The 16,997-nt window shown below is 51.5% G+C and overlaps 1 protein-coding gene across 2 annotated transcripts in view; it reads left to right on the top strand.

Moving 5' to 3' along the window:
* OLFM2 (olfactomedin 2) overlaps window positions 1–15,794 on the top strand; it is a 59,351-nt gene extending 43,557 nt beyond the window's left edge. For both annotated transcript variants that reach the window (XM_032395930.1, XM_032395929.1), the window contains exons 2-6: window positions 10,794–10,943; window positions 12,527–12,673; window positions 12,921–13,140; window positions 13,484–13,590; window positions 14,623–15,794. In XM_032395930.1, the coding sequence (XP_032251821.1) occupies window positions 10,794–10,943; window positions 12,527–12,673; window positions 12,921–13,140; window positions 13,484–13,590; window positions 14,623–15,300 (1,302 nt within the window). In that variant the 3' untranslated portion in view covers window positions 15,301–15,794. The remainder of the gene's footprint in view (window positions 1–10,793; window positions 10,944–12,526; window positions 12,674–12,920; window positions 13,141–13,483; window positions 13,591–14,622) is intronic.
* Window positions 15,795–16,997: the final 1,203 nt, after the last annotated feature.

Raw genomic sequence — 16,997 nt, 5'->3', positions numbered from 1 at the left:
AAAAGAGAAGGGCTTTTATTTCACTGTGAACTTTTCTAGATCTAGCCTCTGGCAGGGATGCCTACAGAACACGGGGTATGGGAGAATAAAGAAATAAATGATTGCCATTCATGTATTCATTCACTTAGGAAGTGTCTGTGAAGCAGCTACTGTGTGCTAGGCATCGGGAGGTGTGCCAGGGAACCGCGGGGAGAAATTAAGACCTGGTTCCTGCCCTTCAAAGCCAGTGGGGCATGTGCAAAGTCCTTAGCCACTAGTCCTCAAAACTGTCAAGGTCCTGAGAAACAAGGAAAGGCTGAGAAACGATCACAGCTCGACATGAGATGAGGGAGATGAAGGAGGAGATGAAGGAGATGTGGGGACTGAATGCAATGTGGGATTCTGGATGGGACTCTGGACCAGGAAAAGGACATTAGTGGAAAAACTGGGGAAATCTGATAAAGTCTGAAATTTAATCATAGTGGTGCACCAATGTTGGTTTCTTAGTTGTGACAAGGGTACCATGGGTACGTAAGATGTTATCAACAGGGGAAATCAGGTGGAGGGTGTATGGAAGCTCTCCATCCTGTCTTCACAACTTTTCTGTAGATCTAAAATTATTCCAGAATAAAAAAAAATTATTTAGAAAAGGTCCTACTGACTGAGCATGCGGCGTGCCAGGCACTGCAGTTGACTCTTGACATGTACTAACTCCTCATCCTGATGACAGCCGTGTGAAGCCTGGCTATTATGATCACAACTTTTAGATGAGAAAGCAGAGAGGTTAAGAAAGGCACAGAGGGGTTAAGCTACTTGCCCCAGGTCACACAGGAAGGAACAGATCAGAATTTGGACTGAAGTCAGCCTGTGCTGTTAAACTCTAGAGCTGCCTGTTTGTGCACATGTGTTTATTGAGCAACTACTGTTTCATTCAGGGTCTGACTAAAGAAACATCTCTTTGAGGAATTGTAGGGATTTTAATTTGGGGAACTGGATACAAAGATGATGGAAGAGATATAAAACTAAACAAGGGTTGGAGATGAAACCCAGAGATTAGCAACAGCAGAGAGCCTCTATCCCTTATGACTTGGGGTCAAACAGAAAAAGTAGTAAAAACCGAGCCCAGGAGTAGAGCTATTAGTGAAAGCTGAAGCCACAGAGGAGATGTAACTGTAGGGAAAATACTACTGCTTCTCCCTTTGTCCTGCCCCCAGATCTTCCCTGAATGCCTTTCATTGGCTGCACCTTTCCGGAAGCCAGAGAGCAAGGCAGTGTGGGAAATGTAGTTCCCAACCATGCGGAGCAGGGGAAGCTGTCCAGCAGCTTACAACCAAGTGTGTGTGTGTGTTCAGAGAGCAGAGAGCAGTTTTGATCTCCTTTTTACAAAGGACAGAGGCCAAGTGATCTGCTTAGAATCTCACAAAAGAATAGCTGCCTATCCAGGACTTGCATAGGGTTCTTATGAGGATTGGTGAGAAATCAGCTGCAAAGCACCCAGAAGAGGGCTTGGGTCACAGGATGTGTGCCCTGAGTGTTAGCTGTTACTGATAATGATGATGATGCTATTATTAATTATTATTATTATTATTACTACTACCACTTTCGTGATGCTGAAGGACCTCTCTTTGCACAGAATGGGCATATCCCATGGTCACAGGACTCTGTGTTTATGTCTTGGGGGCAATACTAAAAATGCCATTTAAAGCATCGAAACCAGAGCACCCCACTCTGCGAAGGCCTGAGCAGATTTTCCCCATGTGAAGGGAGCGGAGGGGAGTATCCTAAGCAAAGCACAGAGCTCTGGACGAAAGTCCAGAGGCGGGAAAAAGGAACTAAAATAACTGTGTGGGGCGGAGACAGGCAAGTGGGGAGGCTGAGAATTCAGCTGGGCTCCATGGGGCAGGACTAGTGACTGGCTTTATGCGGAGGGCACCTGGAGGTATGAAGGGTTTGATGTGGAAGTGACATGTCAAAAGCCAGCTCTGGCTTCTCTGGGAGAATGGATCAGAGCTGTAAGTCTTGAGGCCAAGCTTCCATGAAGAGAGAGGCTCTTCTCCCCTGAGCATCATGGCTAAGAGCAAGGATTTGAGAGTCTGACAGGCCAGGGTCCAAATCCTGGCTTGGATACTTATCTGCACTGTGAGTTTGGACGACTGATGTGCCTCTCTGTGCCTCAGTTTTTCCGTCTGTAAAATGGAGCTAGTGTTAGTACCTACCCCACTGCATGAGGGGAGGCTAAGAGGACTTTGTGTTTGTAAAGCAGCTTAGTGTCTTCGTCTGTTTGGGCTGCAGAACACACGAAGTATAGATGGAGGGGCTTAAGCAACCGACAGTTATTTCCCATAGTTCTGGAGGCTGCGGAGTCTGTCAAGGTGCTGGCGGGTTCGGTGTCTGAAGAGAACCAGATTCCTGGCTCATAGACTGTCTTCTCACTGTGTCCTCACGTGGTGGGAGGGAGAAGGGAGCTCTCTGAGGCCTCTTATCAGGGCACCAATCTCGCTACCAAAGGCCTCACCTTCAAATACCATCACACTGGGGGTTGGGTTTCAAACATACGGATTTTGGGGAGACAGAAACATTCAGTCCATAACATAGGGCAAGCTCTATAAGTGTTAAATAAAATAGGAGGCCTCAGTGGGGGTGCTTGGTGTCTGCTCCTCTCCATCCATTCTGTGACTTTAAATCCCATCTCTCTGCAGGCGGCACCCAAATGCACATCTCAGACTCTTTTTTTTTTTTTTAAGAATTTATTTATTTATTTGACAGACAGAGAGAGAGAGAGCACAAGCAGGGGGAGCGGCAGGCAGAGGGAGAGGGAGAAACAGGCTCCCCACTGAGCAAGGAGCCCGATGTCGGACTCGATCCCAGGACCCTGGGATCACGACCTGAGCCGAAGGCAGACGCTTAACGACTGAGCCACCCAGGCGCCCCAACATCTCAGACTCTTGATTTCCATCTCCCCCATCTGCCCTTGCCCCTGCCACAGGCCCCTCCTCCAGCCTTCTCCATCTCAGCAAACGACACTCCCATTTCACCCACCCTATCGCTCATCTCCCTCCTCTTTCCTTCCACCCATGTCTGGCCCCTCTGCAAATCCTGTGAACTCTGACTTGTCCATCCCAATTGCATCTACCCTGGGGAGGCCCTCATTATGGCTCATCTGGACAACTGTGTGGTGAGCAGCAAGTTCAAAGGCCCTGGGGTGATAAAGAGCTCAGGAGTCATGGAGGACCTGAAAGGAGCCCTGGGAGACTCAGCAGGCTCGGGAGGTTTGTTCCCTCCCAGAAAGGTCTCCTCAAATAGGGTGTTCATGAGTTTTAGGGGCGGGGGTGGTGGGGACTTGCACTTTCTCAAAGCAAGCTTGTCTGATGACTGGCGTGACCCTTGAATGATGCAAAAACCTGCCCATACGCCCTACTTTGAGAGCTGTCTGCAGGGATTCATGGTGGTTCCAACACAGTGTGGGCCACACTCGGACGGAATGGACTGAGTGTGTAAATCTTGCACAAGGCAAGCCTTCTCCACACCTTCCTTGGACTTGAGCAGGGGAGGTCAGTCAAACTGAAAGACCTGTGTTTCCTCCTGCATTTCCCAAGGAAGTCTATGTTATTGATTATTGGTCCACATTAGCACTGGGATGGCAGAGCCTAAGACATCCTAGAACATTAGTATTGGCTTTGACTGGGGCTCAAGCGGGGCTAGGGGTCTTCTGTCCCCAAGGTGTGGTGGCTTCAGAGGGTAAGAGGTTGTGCTGTGTTGCTAGACTGGATAGCCGCTCAGGGCAAGATGGGAGGGAGGGAATGAATGAAAGAATGAGTGAGTGAATGAATGAGTGAATGGACTCGCAGTCACCCCCAGCCACAGGCTGTCACAGGCAAAGCCCCAGCTGCTTAGGCTGTGGAGGCATGGGTGAGCTGATACCGTCTTTAAGACCTGTCAAGTTTATCACTCAGGGGGCATTTGCCCAATATCTCGAGGTCTGACAGGAGCAGCCTGCTATTTTCTCAAGCCCTCCAAAGGGACGCGGTCCCTGTCACGGCTCAGACGTGGCAGACAGGCATGTCCCTGTGTATTCATCACGGCCCTTCTGCCATACCAGCAGTCAGGGAGAAGTCATGGCCGCCCCTCAGCCTGCCGGGTGCCTGTCTCCAGCCTGATACCACACAATCCCTGATTCCTCCTTAGGACAGACAGAAGCTAGTTTGGTGGCAGAAGGGGAAACGCGTGGTGGATCTGTCAAGAGATTTGCTCTCTGTCCCATTGGCCACCCACTGTTCAGTCATTCATTCAACAAACATTTGGCATGCGAGGCCTGGGGAATGAAGTCAATGAGCCAAACAGACAGGGGCAGAGGCAGGCTTTGAGCCAGTGGTCACACCCGTGAGGTCCTAACGGCCTCTGTGATCAGCCCTTGAAGGAGCACTGGGAAAGTACGGTGTGGGGGGAGCCAGATGGCCTGCGTTCAAGCCCCGGACCATACTGCAGGCTGTGAAGCTCTGGGGAAGAGATCTGAACCCTCTGCCCCAGTTTCTTCCCCTATCAAAGGCCCAAATGACAGTCCCTGCCAATCACCTACTTACAAAGTGCTTAGAACAACGCTTGACATCGAGGAAGAAGTGGAGGTATTAGGGAAGGCCAGCACAGGATGCCTTGAGAGGTGGGTAACATGGGGCAGGGACAGCAAGGCTGCTTTTGGAAGAGACATTTATGCAAGAGCCCCCAGGAATGGGAAGGGTTAGTCCGGCCATGAGATGGGGCAAGAGTGTTGATGGCAGAGGGTCCAGCCAAGGCAAAGACATGGAGGTGGGAAAAGCAGGGTGTTCCAGGAAGACCAGAGGATGGGCCAGAGACAAGGGCCAGTGGCGTAGACTTGTTGATTGCCGGCCGGCCACGATGAGACAGGACTCCCCTCCGTCAAATTCTATCTAGGAGATACTCCGGGACTGGGAGCCGACTGAGCCACATGCGGATGAGGACAGAGCAAGCATCTCCACCCATCTTCCGCGGGGCTCACTCCTCTCCAACATCGGCCTTTTGGGACTGTTCATCGTCCTGTGGCCTCAGCCCCAGCTCCACGGGACTCTCATCAGTTCTTCCAGATCATCTCACTTCTTTCTGTGCCTGCATCGAGATAGACCGTTTTGATTTCAGGAAGTTAGTGAACTGGCTTTAGAGTCACGAGGGTAATAATAATAATAATAATAATAATAATAGCAAACACATAGCGCTTACTACATGCTGATGACTGTTGTAATCACTCGCACGTAGAGGGCATTAACTCATTCAAGCCTCCCAGCAGCTCTGTGAGGTAGGTACAGCTATTGTGTCCATTTTCCAGATGAGGAACCCGAGGCAGGGAGAGATGAAGTGACTTGCTTCAGACAATGAGCAAGTGGCCAAGCAAAGACATAAACCCAGGCAGCCTGACCCCCAGACTCTGCTCTTGACCACCTGCCTCTACTCTACCATCCAAGTAGGAGTAAGAAACATCCAAAGGAAATGAGTTTTTTCTGTCAGAAGTTTTTTTTTAAAGATTTTATTTATTTGAGAGAGAGAGAGAGAGAGCATGCATGCACATGAGCACAAGCAGTGGGGAGGGGCAGAGGGAGAGGAAGAAGCCAACTCCCTGCCCAGCACGGAGCCCGACACGGGGCTCAAATCCCGGACCCCGGGATCATGACCCGAGCTGAAGGCAGACGCCTCACTGACTGAGCCACCCAGGCGCCCCTGTCATAAGTTTTTTTAACTGAAAAAATACACAGTGCTATATTAGTTTCAGGTGTACAACATAGTGATTTGATAATTCTATACCTTATGCAATGCTCACGACGAGAAGTGTAGTCACCATCTGTCCCCCCTACGATGTTGTTACAATAGATCGACTACATTCCCTATGCTCTGCTTTTCATCCCCGTGACTTATTTATTTTATAACTGGAAGTTTGTGCCCTCTTAATCCCCTTCACCTATTTTGCCCACACCCCCCTCCTTACCCAGTGTAAGAATGTTGCCTGGAAAGATGCTGGTGACATCACAGGGACTGCTTTTTGGGAGGATCGTGGGAGAGATCCTTGCCTGTTCTCGGTACTGAAAATAGTTAAGCTTGCTCCTGAGCATCTGCTGTGCTTTTGTTTCAGGACACTGGGAACCGCATAAATGACCAGCTTTTCCTTTTTGAGTCGGCTGCTAAGGAACTTGGAGCCAAATTTATGGCCTGACCATATGCTGGTTGTTCGGGTTTTAAAAGGATGAGTTTTTCTTAGCCTAATTTCTGACTCTGTCTATGTCCCCACTTTTCCCTTCCTTCCTTGTCTCCCTTGCAAAAGAAAAAAAAAATTAAAGGATTGAGAAATTTAGAAGATAAGACCAATCTGAAGATGACAATAAAAATCCCCACCAAACTCTAATTTTCTTGGCTGTGTAGTATTCCCTCCTATGCATGTGCCTTAAGTTTTGAAATCAAGCCCCCTCCTGTCGAGCAACTGGAGGGGGCACATTCCAGTGGTCCAATTTGAAACAGCCCTTTAATGTGCTCCTTGTAGCAATCAAGTGCTCGTCCGCACAATTCCCCTGGGCTAAATTCTTCCACTAGGATTGGCTGGGTTAAATGCAAATGAAGAAATCTTGAGGCTTTGGCTCCAGATTGGCAGACTGCCCTCCAGAAACATTGAATTCCTACTCTCCTATCTAATTGGAGCTATCGTGTGGTAGTTTACAAATATCCTTGTAAATCGCTTGGAGTCCTCTGGAACAAGCCAGGGTACAAATAAATATATAAGCCCCAAGCCACTTCTGCCTCCTGATTAAATTACCTGGCCTCAAATGCAATAATATCCTTGTCTTATTAAGAGGCAGCTGCTTGCTCTCTTCCTGCTGGCTAACCCCCGATAGCCAGTTCTCCACGGATGGCTGCCCCAAGATACTGTAGCCGTCCCTCCACCCCTGGGGGAACCAGGAATTGTGTTGGAACCAAGATGTAGGTGGTAGAGCTGTAGGCTGAGATGATTGATCCTGGGTGTGACAGCGAGAAACATTTTTCCTGCATGTCAATCCTGGACCTGTTAACAGGGATTGCTGCTTAATTGGGGCAGCATCCTCAGTGAAAGTATTTGAAAAAAATCCCAGCTAGAAAAGACGATTTGAGAAACAGCTACTTGAGCACATAGCTTCCCCGCTTAGAGCCCATTAGCAGGAATATTAAACTCCGGAACCAGCAGCTCAGCCAAGAAAGCAGCTAGCTTCTCCAGCACATTTGCCACATCTGAGGTGAGACCGGCCACCTGATCGCAGGTTTCTGTACCTGGACAGTTCCTGGGCTCTCACACCTGCTGTCATAAGCATTTTTCTTAGGATAGGCCATTCTCTATTCTTAGGACTGTGACCTCCAAGAGTTCATGACCGAGGTTCCAAGCTAAATCCAGTTAGAGAGCCGACATTTGCACTCTCCAACAGTGAGCCTTCCAGGACATTTCCAGTGGTTCCTGGGGACATGAACTTGACTGCGGATTTGAACTTGAACCTGCCAGGCAAAACTCGGGATCTCTGCTGTGCTGAGATTTGGCAGCCAAGACCCAGGCATTTAATTACACTGCTGCAGAGAACACTTCAGCGAGGTGCGTCCAACGCAGACAATTATTTTAGGAAAGCCGTGGAGGCCTTCTCTCCTTGCCACTTAAAGCTTGCTTCTCTTTTACAATTCAATATTTCGCATGTTGAGAGAAAATGGCTTGTTTGCTTCAAAGGATACACTAGGAATTGTAGAAAGGGGATGTTAATTATGTTGAACTGGGCTGCATTGTCTCTGCACAAATGAGAACCTTCGGAGGTTGCGGGGGTGTGTTCTGTCCAAATTGCTTGGAGATCAGAGCCAGGGGACACAGATGAGGGTGCTTAGACTCAAGTTTTTTTGTTTTGTTTTAAAGAACCGGATTTGTCATGAAAGGAGACAAAGCTAGTCTCACATCCTCCTGGAATCAAGGTGGAAGGCATTCTTGGGTCCCCCCTTCTTGTCTAGGTGGAACTCCCTCAGAAGCAGAGCTGGTGGGGAGTTGAGTGCGAGTATTCACCTGGGAGGTGATACCACCAGGAACTGGTAGGGGAAGTGAAGGACTCCCACGCCGGGTGAGCTAAGGAGCAGGGCGCCACTGTGGGCACCTGGAGCAAAGATCCCAGTGGGTTCCCCTGGAGAATTGTCTGCAGCATGCCCCTCAGAGCCCTCCTACCGGAGAGGTGAGAGGGTACTGATATCTATCACTAACTCCTATGTGGCACTGTTGGGGACTGCTGGGGGGGGGGGGGTGAAGGGGGCTTCTGCTGCCTGCCCAGTGCAAAGGCAGAGTGGGCTTTGGGGGGGGGGATCCTGGATGCTTCTGCACTGTAGGCCTGGGGAGCCATGACTGTTGGCTCTACCTGAATCGTACCTGCATGCAAGAAAGGCTGGCAAGGTGGGTGACTTCATTGCTCCATGGAGGAGACGTGGACTGGCAAAAAGGGTGAACATAAGGCTCAAAGAATGACTAATTACAATCATTTCAGATGGCGTTTATGAATGGTTTGTTTTTCTTATAAATTAGTGGAGGAGTCAAGCTCATCTGTACAATTATATCACTTGCTCACATTACAATAAGCTTAAAAAAAAAAGACTTTATTGAGTGGGAGAGAAAAAAGGTGGGCTAATAGCTGGCATCTCCAGGATTGCTCGTAACTCACAGCCTGGCTTATCTCTGCTACAGCTCATGGGAACAGCTTCTGTGGGGCGATCAGTTAACAGCTGTCCAAATGAACAATTATTGTGGGGCTTTGTTTCTCTGTAAAACACTTGGGTTTTATCAGAATTTCTTCCAGGTATGTTGGAACACATCTTGGTTAGGTCCAGAATCTTCCATTGTCCACCTTCACGGCCACCACCCATCCTGTTCACCTGGACCTATGCAGTCTCATTGGCCCTGGTCTTCTGTCCTTGCTCCCCAGTCTGTCTCTCCCACAGCCACCAGAGGGCGCCTGTGTCTAATGACCTCCCTCCTTGTTCAGAACCCTCTGTGGCTCCCACCTCCCCCAGGAATAACCAAAGTCCTTCCTACAGCCCAGAGGTCCTGAACATGCTGTCTTGTCCCCTTCCTGCCCTAATCGCCCACCCCACCACCTTTCTCACTCTGCTCCACCCATGCCAGCCTTCTCCATGTTTCCTAAACATATCAGGCATGGTACTGCCTCAGGGCCTTTGCACCTGCTTTTATCGCTGCCTGGAACATCCCCAGATATCTGCATGGCTCATCCCTCACCTTCTTCAGGTCTTGACTCAAATGACACTTTTTTGGAGGCCCTACCAGGCCACCTTAAAATTGCAACCCCCAACCACAGCACCGTCCCCCCATCATTCCTTCCCTATATTACTTATCTCTATGGCACTCATCACCCTTTAAATATTTGGCATTTACTTGTCTATTTCTGTCTTTGTCTAACATAAGCTCCTAGAAGAGCTTTTGTGTTTGTGCATTTTATTTACTGCTGTGTTTTCAATGTCCACAATAGAGCCTGACACACAGTAGGAACTTACCAAATATTTCCTGAACAAAGGAGACCATCATGCCCTGATGAAAACAAAAAGACTGAGAGTTGTGACTAAGTCCAGTATGTTCTGGGGAAGCTCAAGAGGGCCTAATCTGGGGGCCCACCATGTTCCATCCAGTGATTACTCAATGCTTTTTGAACAATGTTTCTCAAATACCTCCAGATATTGATTTGAATTTGTGCTGTCAAAAGTGTCCCCTCCCCTATGCCCTTCTCCTGGCACTCATCCCTCAAGTTCAACTTCAATGTCCTTTCTCTGGGGTACCTCCTCTGAAATCCCCAGCCTGAGGAAGACCCCCTGTTACTCCTTGCACTTTCTTTGGAGCATTCACTGCAATAAATAGTTCTAGAAATATCAGTGGGGTTACATGTTTGATGTCTGTCTCCTCCATCCATGGGCAGCAGCCAGATGTTTTCTTTACCTCTCTCTTCCTAGCCCTATCCCAGACCCTATGCCAGGCATAGAATGGGCACTCATATTTTCTAATAAGTGTAGAAAATTTTGGAGTTTCTTGATGCACATCAGCATTTCAAGGGCTCTGATAAGTCTTGCATCAAAGGAACTTGTTTCACCCAACAATGCACAAATTTATTTGATCACCGAGCATGCCTGGCAAGATTGCCAGTGTTCCAAGGAGCATGGCTTGGGAAACAGCCGTGACTGATCCCTGAATTACCTAAGCATCATAAACTGATCTGAAGTTGAATTTAGGAGTGTGCAATGATGCTTTCTTTTCAAGGGCCTTGAAGTCCCTATGAGGATTCTGTCACCCTTTGGCCATTACCTTACCTGGGCTTCTCAGGAGCAGGGGTGGGGTGGGAGATGACAACAGTAGGGTTGTACTTAGTGGCTCTTGGGGTATAGCCAGAGTCCATGTTTCACAGTGGGCTGGGAAAGCAGGGAGGGAGGTCCAGCTTTGGGGATCAGTACAAGTGGGTCTGTGCCCACTCATACACATGTTGTATGTGTGTGAACATGCGTGAGAGAATAAATTCCTGTCTTGTGGAAGGGCTTGAATCCCACAACTCCTTGCCGTGTTCCTTAATCCCCCCATACCTCAGTCTCATCATCTGTAAAATGGGTTTCCTTGAGGAGGGATTGAGATTACATGCATCAGGCATTCAGCATATGGTCCAGCACATTCCAGGGCATCTGTCACTTCCCTGGGTCTTCTTTCTCCCCCAGCATGGGCAGGGTGAATCCCCCACTGGGTTCCTGCTCTCTGACCCCTGACTTCCCTGCAGACCCTCTTCCAAAGCCCGGAGGAAGGCTGGCAGCTGTATACCTCAGCCCAGGCCCCCGACGGGAAATGCATCTGCACGGCTGTGATCCCGGCACAGAGCACCTGCTCCCGCGATGGCCGGAGCCGGGAGTTGCGGCAGCTGATGGAGAAGGTAAGAACCTTCCATGTGCCCCGGGAAGACTGTGAAAATCTCCCAATTTCTACCCTGCCTTCGGCCCCCATCCAGGCCAGCTGGGGGCCAGATATAGCCATATATCCACCAGAGCTGGAGCATAACCTGGCTCCCCTCCAGGTGGATATTTTAGTCAATATGTGTTCAGTGCTTCTTTGGAGAAGCTGAGCATTGTGTGCGGACAGGGAGGCAGCATCTGAGTCTCCTGTGTGTGATCTCTGGCCCCACCATGCACGCCCTACTCAGCTCTTTAACTCACCAGACTCACCTGCTGAGAAAAATGTCTTGTGTCCCTTGGGGAGGGGTCTCACCCTCCAACCCAAGACACATACAAGATTCTATCCCCTTCTGACTATGGTCGATATAAAACAGTCCCCATTCAAAACATCCCTGAGGATGTTTTGGTGCCCTTTATAGACTGACTGCTGTCCCTTGACACTATCCAGCTGAACTGCTCATTAGTCAGCTAAAGGGACCAGTTAACCATCATTATCCTATAGAAGAGGAAGTTGAGGGATTGGTGAGAACAGAAGAGATCCCGGTCAGCCCTGGACTCTCCCACCCATGAACTCTGCAGGATCCTGCCCTGCCCACAACACCAGCACTGCTTGGCCAGTTTGGGACACCCATTGGGATCCCCTGATTGTTGAGAATGGTTATAAAAATGTGTCGTGGCATCCAGGGTGGATGTTGGGCTGTTGGGTTTCTGAGAACTTCCAAGTGTCGTGTGAACAGGGGTTCAGGAAAATCTGTGTGTTTCCACAAGCACCCAGTGCTGTCTCTGAGTTTACCTTAACCAGGTGGAGCTCACCTTAGGCAGGTGGAAATGGGAACCAGGGGGTCCTCATTCGGGGTTAGGAGAGGCTAGGGCAAGGGAATTCAGTTCGATCATGTAGCTGAAAAGCACTTACTGAGCATCTAGTTTAGGCCAGTGCTGGGCACTGGGGATTTCGCTGTGGACGAGCTAGACACTGGGTCTGCCCGTGTGGATCTCACCTGAAGGAGGCTGATGAATGAGAATGTTCCAGATAGTAGCTGTAGCTGGGAAGAACATAACCACGTAAGGGAGAGAGGGTGGAGGGCTACTGGAGGCAGGGGCACTCTGAGAAGGTGATGCTGGAGATGAGGCCTGAAGGGCGAGGGAGCCAGCATGGCAGGACGAGGGGAACAGCGCACCCAGTAGAGGGATCGGCAGGTGGAAAGGCTCTGAGGCGGGAAGGAGCTTAGAGTCTGTGAGAGGAGAGGGGGCTGGTGGGTCGCAGTGGATGAACATGGAGAGGAGGCAGGACTGGCCGCAGGGTCTTCCTTTTGAAAAGCTCCCTCTGGTTGCTGTATGAAGAACTGACTGCGGGGCAGGGCAAGGGGGTAAGCCTGGAGACCAGGGAAGAAGGGGTGGGAGGTGAGAGGGGGTAATGGCCAGACCGGGCGGGGAGGTTGCCGGTAAGATCAGGGGAGCAGGTTGGTTGGGTGCTGGCCTCCGGCTCTGCCAGGCCTCATCTGTGACATCTCAAGGCTTGGGGAGGGCAGGAGTCCGGCTTTCCCTAACCCTCCCAAGCTCCTAGGTCCAGAACGTCTCCCAGTCCATGGAGGTCCTTGAGTTGCGGACATACCGTGACCTCCAGTACGTGCGCAGCATGGAGACCCTCATGCGAAGCCTGGACGCACGACTCCGGGCGGCTGATGGGTCCCTCTCAGCCAAGAGCTTCCAGGTGGGTCCCTCTGGGTCAGGTCAGAGGCCAAGGGAAGAGTTGGGATTGGCGTCCATTAGTTCTGAGAGTGGGGTCATGTCTGGGAGGGACCAAGGGTAGGCTGGGTTCCAGGGTCTAGTATGCACAAATGTCAAGGGCCAGGTGTGCATCAGAGATAAGGGGGTGAAGCTATGGGTCCAAGGCTGGGGTCAGGACTGGGTCAAAGGTCAGGGGTTAGGATCAGTGAGGGTTCCATCTTGGTGGGCAGGAGCTGAAGGACAGGATGTCGGAGCTGTTGCCCTTGAGCTCAGTCCTGGAGCAGTACAAGGCGGACACTCGCACCATCCTGCACCTGCGGGAGGAGGTGAGGAATCTCTCCAGCAGCCTTGCAGCCATCCAGGAGGAGATGGGCGCCTACGGGTACGAGGACCTGCAGCAGCGGGTGATGGCCCTGGAGGCCCGGCTCCATGCCTGTGCCCAGAAGCTGGGTATGCCTTGACCCTTGACTTTGACCCCTGACCTCCACACCCAACCCTAATACCACCTATGTGCCCAGAAGCTGGGCATGGTTTTGACTTCTAACTTCTAAACTTTGACCTTTGACTTCTCTACCCAAGGCCTAAAATAGACCCCAAAACTGGAAATGCCCCTGACGTTTGACTCCCAGTCCCCTTACCCTCAACTTAACTCCATCTTGGGACCAGATTTCTGGATCTTCCCTCACCCCTGGTCCCAGCTCTTCCCAGTTTGGTCACACCACATCATCCTTGCCCTGTCTCGCTCGGGCTCTTCCCATCCTCCACCCTTATCTACCCTCTTCCTACCTCCCAGGCTGTGGGAAGCTGACTGGGGTCAGTAACCCCATCACCATTCGGGCCATGGGGTCCCGCTTTGGCTCCTGGATGACCGACACGATGGCCCCCAGTGCGGATAGCCGGGTGAGTGACTGTGCCCACCCCAGGGGTCAGAGCCTGGGGGAGACAGCCTGTGGCTGCCCACAGGTGCCCAGCAATTCCACACCAATGCCTCTCTTGTAGGCTGAAGTGTCCTAGGATCTCCAGAGCCCTTGGCCCTCCCCTTGACTGTCTAGTAACCCCAGGTGACCGAGGACCTTCCAGCCCTGAGAATAGCCAAGTCTGTTGACCGTTTGGACTTCCAGTGGTCTCCATGGTCACAACTGCCCATCACCTCTGACCCACAGGAACCATCCACTAACTGCCCAGTGACTATCCTAGTGACTGATATCGGTCACTAGGTGGCCACTGAGTGTCACAGCGACGAGAGGTAGTAAATCGCCATTGTCTCACTATGATCACTGGCCTCCCAGGGATTATGGGGGTTCAACCAAGTGGTGAAGAGCTTGGGTTTGGGAATCAGACTTGGATTTGCATCCGGCTGCCACCAAATTCTTAGCTAGAGAACCTTGGGCAGGTTCCTTAATGTCTCTGAGCCTCAATTTCCTTATCTTCAAAATGGTCGTGATAATGTTGGCATGAAAGTTTTCGAGATGCTTGGCCCAATAACCAGCCCTAGTGAGGGCATGCACCCCTGCTGACTGACATGGCGACGGTAGGTGGTGACGGTAGAGGAAACGCTGCTGACAGGCCGGGTCATCTTGTGGCCACGGGGGTGAATTCAAGTGACCTCGTCACCCCAGGGCTGTCCAGTGACTGCTAACCATCCCATCTCCAATGAGCGGTGAATTCCTGGGCCCCGGGAGCCCATCAGGGACCGCGATATGCCCTGATCCTTAGGTAGCAAGTGTCTGTTTTCAGACCCATGGTGTTTCCTGATCAAATGATCCCATGACTGGGACTATGACCGGTCACGAATGGTCACTGGACATCCGGACTGACTCATGACCACTAAGTGACTGTGGATCCCTAATGACCACGGGTGATACCTGGGCGGTTGCTGGGGCCTTTGGGTGGCGGCGGGCAGCTGGGCAGCGACGCGCGGCTCTCTTGTAGGTCTGGTACATGGATGGCTATTACAAGGGCCGGCGGGTCCTGGAGTTCCGCACTCTGGGGGACTTCATCAAGGGCCAGAACTTTATCCAGCACCTGCTGCCGCAGCCGTGGGCAGGCACCGGCCACGTGGTGTACAACGGCTCCCTGTTCTACAACAAGTACCAGAGCAACGTGGTAGTCAAGTACCACTTCCGCTCGCGCTCCGTGCTGGTGCAGAGGAGCCTCCCGGGGGCCGGCTACAACAACACCTTCCCCTACTCCTGGGGCGGCTTCTCGGACATGGACTTCATGGTGGACGAGAGCGGGCTCTGGGCCGTGTACACCACCAACCAGAACGCGGGCAACATCGTGGTCAGCCGGCTGGACCCGCACACCCTCGAGGTCGTGCGCTCCTGGGACACCGGCTACCCCAAGCGCAGCGCGGGCGAGGCCTTCATGATCTGCGGCGTGCTCTACGTGACCAACTCGCACCTGGCCGGGGCCAAGGTCTACTTCGCCTACTTCACCAACACGTCCAGTTACGAGTACACGGACGTGCCCTTCCACAACCAGTACTCCCACATCTCCATGCTGGATTACAACCCCCGGGAGCGGGCCCTCTACACCTGGAACAACGGCCACCAGGTGCTCTACAACGTCACCCTCTTCCACGTCATCAGCACCGCGGGGGACCCCTAGCGGCTGCGGGAGCTCAGGCTGCCGCCCGAGGGCCGCGGGGAGCGGGGCGGGGGGCCCTTCGACTCCGGCCCGCCCGGGTCCCTTTCGCCTTCTGTCTCTGTCGGGCCCTCTCTCTCCCCTCTCCTGTCCGTTTTTTTCTCTCCCTCCCTTTTTGCCGGGCTTTCCTTCTCTGCCCCTGTATTTCTACTAGTGCATTCTCTCTGTGTCTTTTCTCCTCTGTCGGTCTCTGATTTTGATACTTCACTCTTTCGGCCTTTTTATTGATGTCCCTCTGTCTCTGTCTTTTCATGGATCTGACTCTCCAGTTCTTTCCCTGTCTGCCACTCAGTCTCTCTCTTCTCTCCTTCCCCTCCCTCCTTGCTTCCCACCCATCTCCCCAGGCCCTCCCTCCAAGCCCCCTCCTCCCCTTCAAGGAGTTGAGTGCATGAATCGGTTTCTTTTTTTATTTACACTCTTTCCAGGTTGCTGGAATAAACGGGACCTTTGACATTTGATGCTTTGGTTGCTCTGTGTGTCCCAGTGGGGCAGAGGAGGCAAGGTGGAGGCTAAGTGTGAGCCTGGAGACCCATCCCGGCTGGGCCTCCTTTGTCCCAGGCCACAAGCTGTGGGCACCGGGGGCAGACAAGCCCAGCCTGGGGGCCAGGTGGGCTGCATGGCAGGGCGAGCCGTTCGGGAAGACAGGTGAGGAGACCCAAGCCAAAGTTGTTTTGTTTGAAAACAATTTGAAGGCAGTTTGATCCAAACAACGGAGAATTCTATCACAACAATGAAAACAGGCCTCCAATGAATATTCTCCATTACTGGTTTTTCACTCATTGATCACACTGGTGCATCACTGAACCATCTGGCAACTTAAAAAAAAAAATTTTTTTTAAACACTTTGGCTGCTTTTAAGAATTTGGGTATGAGAGAGTAGGGCACAATATTTTTCCTTTTCTCTTTTTGCTTTGTAATTTCAAAATCATTTTACATGAGTCGCACCTGTTCTAAGTTCACTACTTAAAAGGTAGAAACAGCCTGAAGGGGACACTGGGTGCCTTCAGCTGAACACACCCTCACCCCACGCCTGGAGCCCATTCACTGGAAGGGGCTTGGGCAGAGATGGGCCCCAACACGAAGACTACAGCTCCTGGAGGTGAAGAACCGGCCATGCTAGGAAGTATGGGAGGCAGGAAGGAGCGTGAGGGAGCCGGAAAGAGGCCGGAGAAGCAGAGGCCAATTCCTCAGGAGCCTTGGTGATGTGACTAAGGTGGGGAGTGGGGGGCACAGAAGGGGAAGAACAGATGAGGGCCTTATTTTAGCCAGATCCCTGGTGGCCAAGGTGAGACAGACTGCAAGAGTGGGGAGAGTCACCTCTGGGGCGGGCGGCTGGGAACAGAGGTAGTGCTGACCGCCACCCCCACGTTGGCCCCACCACATGGCCCCCACTCAATCTGGGGAGGAATATTATGTAAAGAACCCCAGGGGCCTAGATCCCACCCCACTGAGACCATGGAGGAAGCGAGACCAGCTCTTCTGGGAGCTACCCTCCCCCGCCCATCTCTAATTAATGGCCTCTCTGATTAAATCATCTCCGCTCTGTGCTGGCATCTCCGGGAACGCGGGACACGGGGACCATACTGCAAATGAAACCAATGAATAATAAATGTAACTGCCTAATGCATTCATTTAAAACCAATTTTTAAAGAAATCTTCAA

Source organism: Phoca vitulina, unplaced genomic scaffold, assembly GCF_004348235.1.
Source record: "Phoca vitulina isolate PV1807 unplaced genomic scaffold, GSC_HSeal_1.0 scaffold89, whole genome shotgun sequence".
NCBI lineage: Eukaryota > Metazoa > Chordata > Mammalia > Carnivora > Phocidae > Phoca > Phoca vitulina.
Note: the sequence above shows the minus strand (reverse complement) of the source record. Positions and strands in the feature narration are given on the sequence as shown.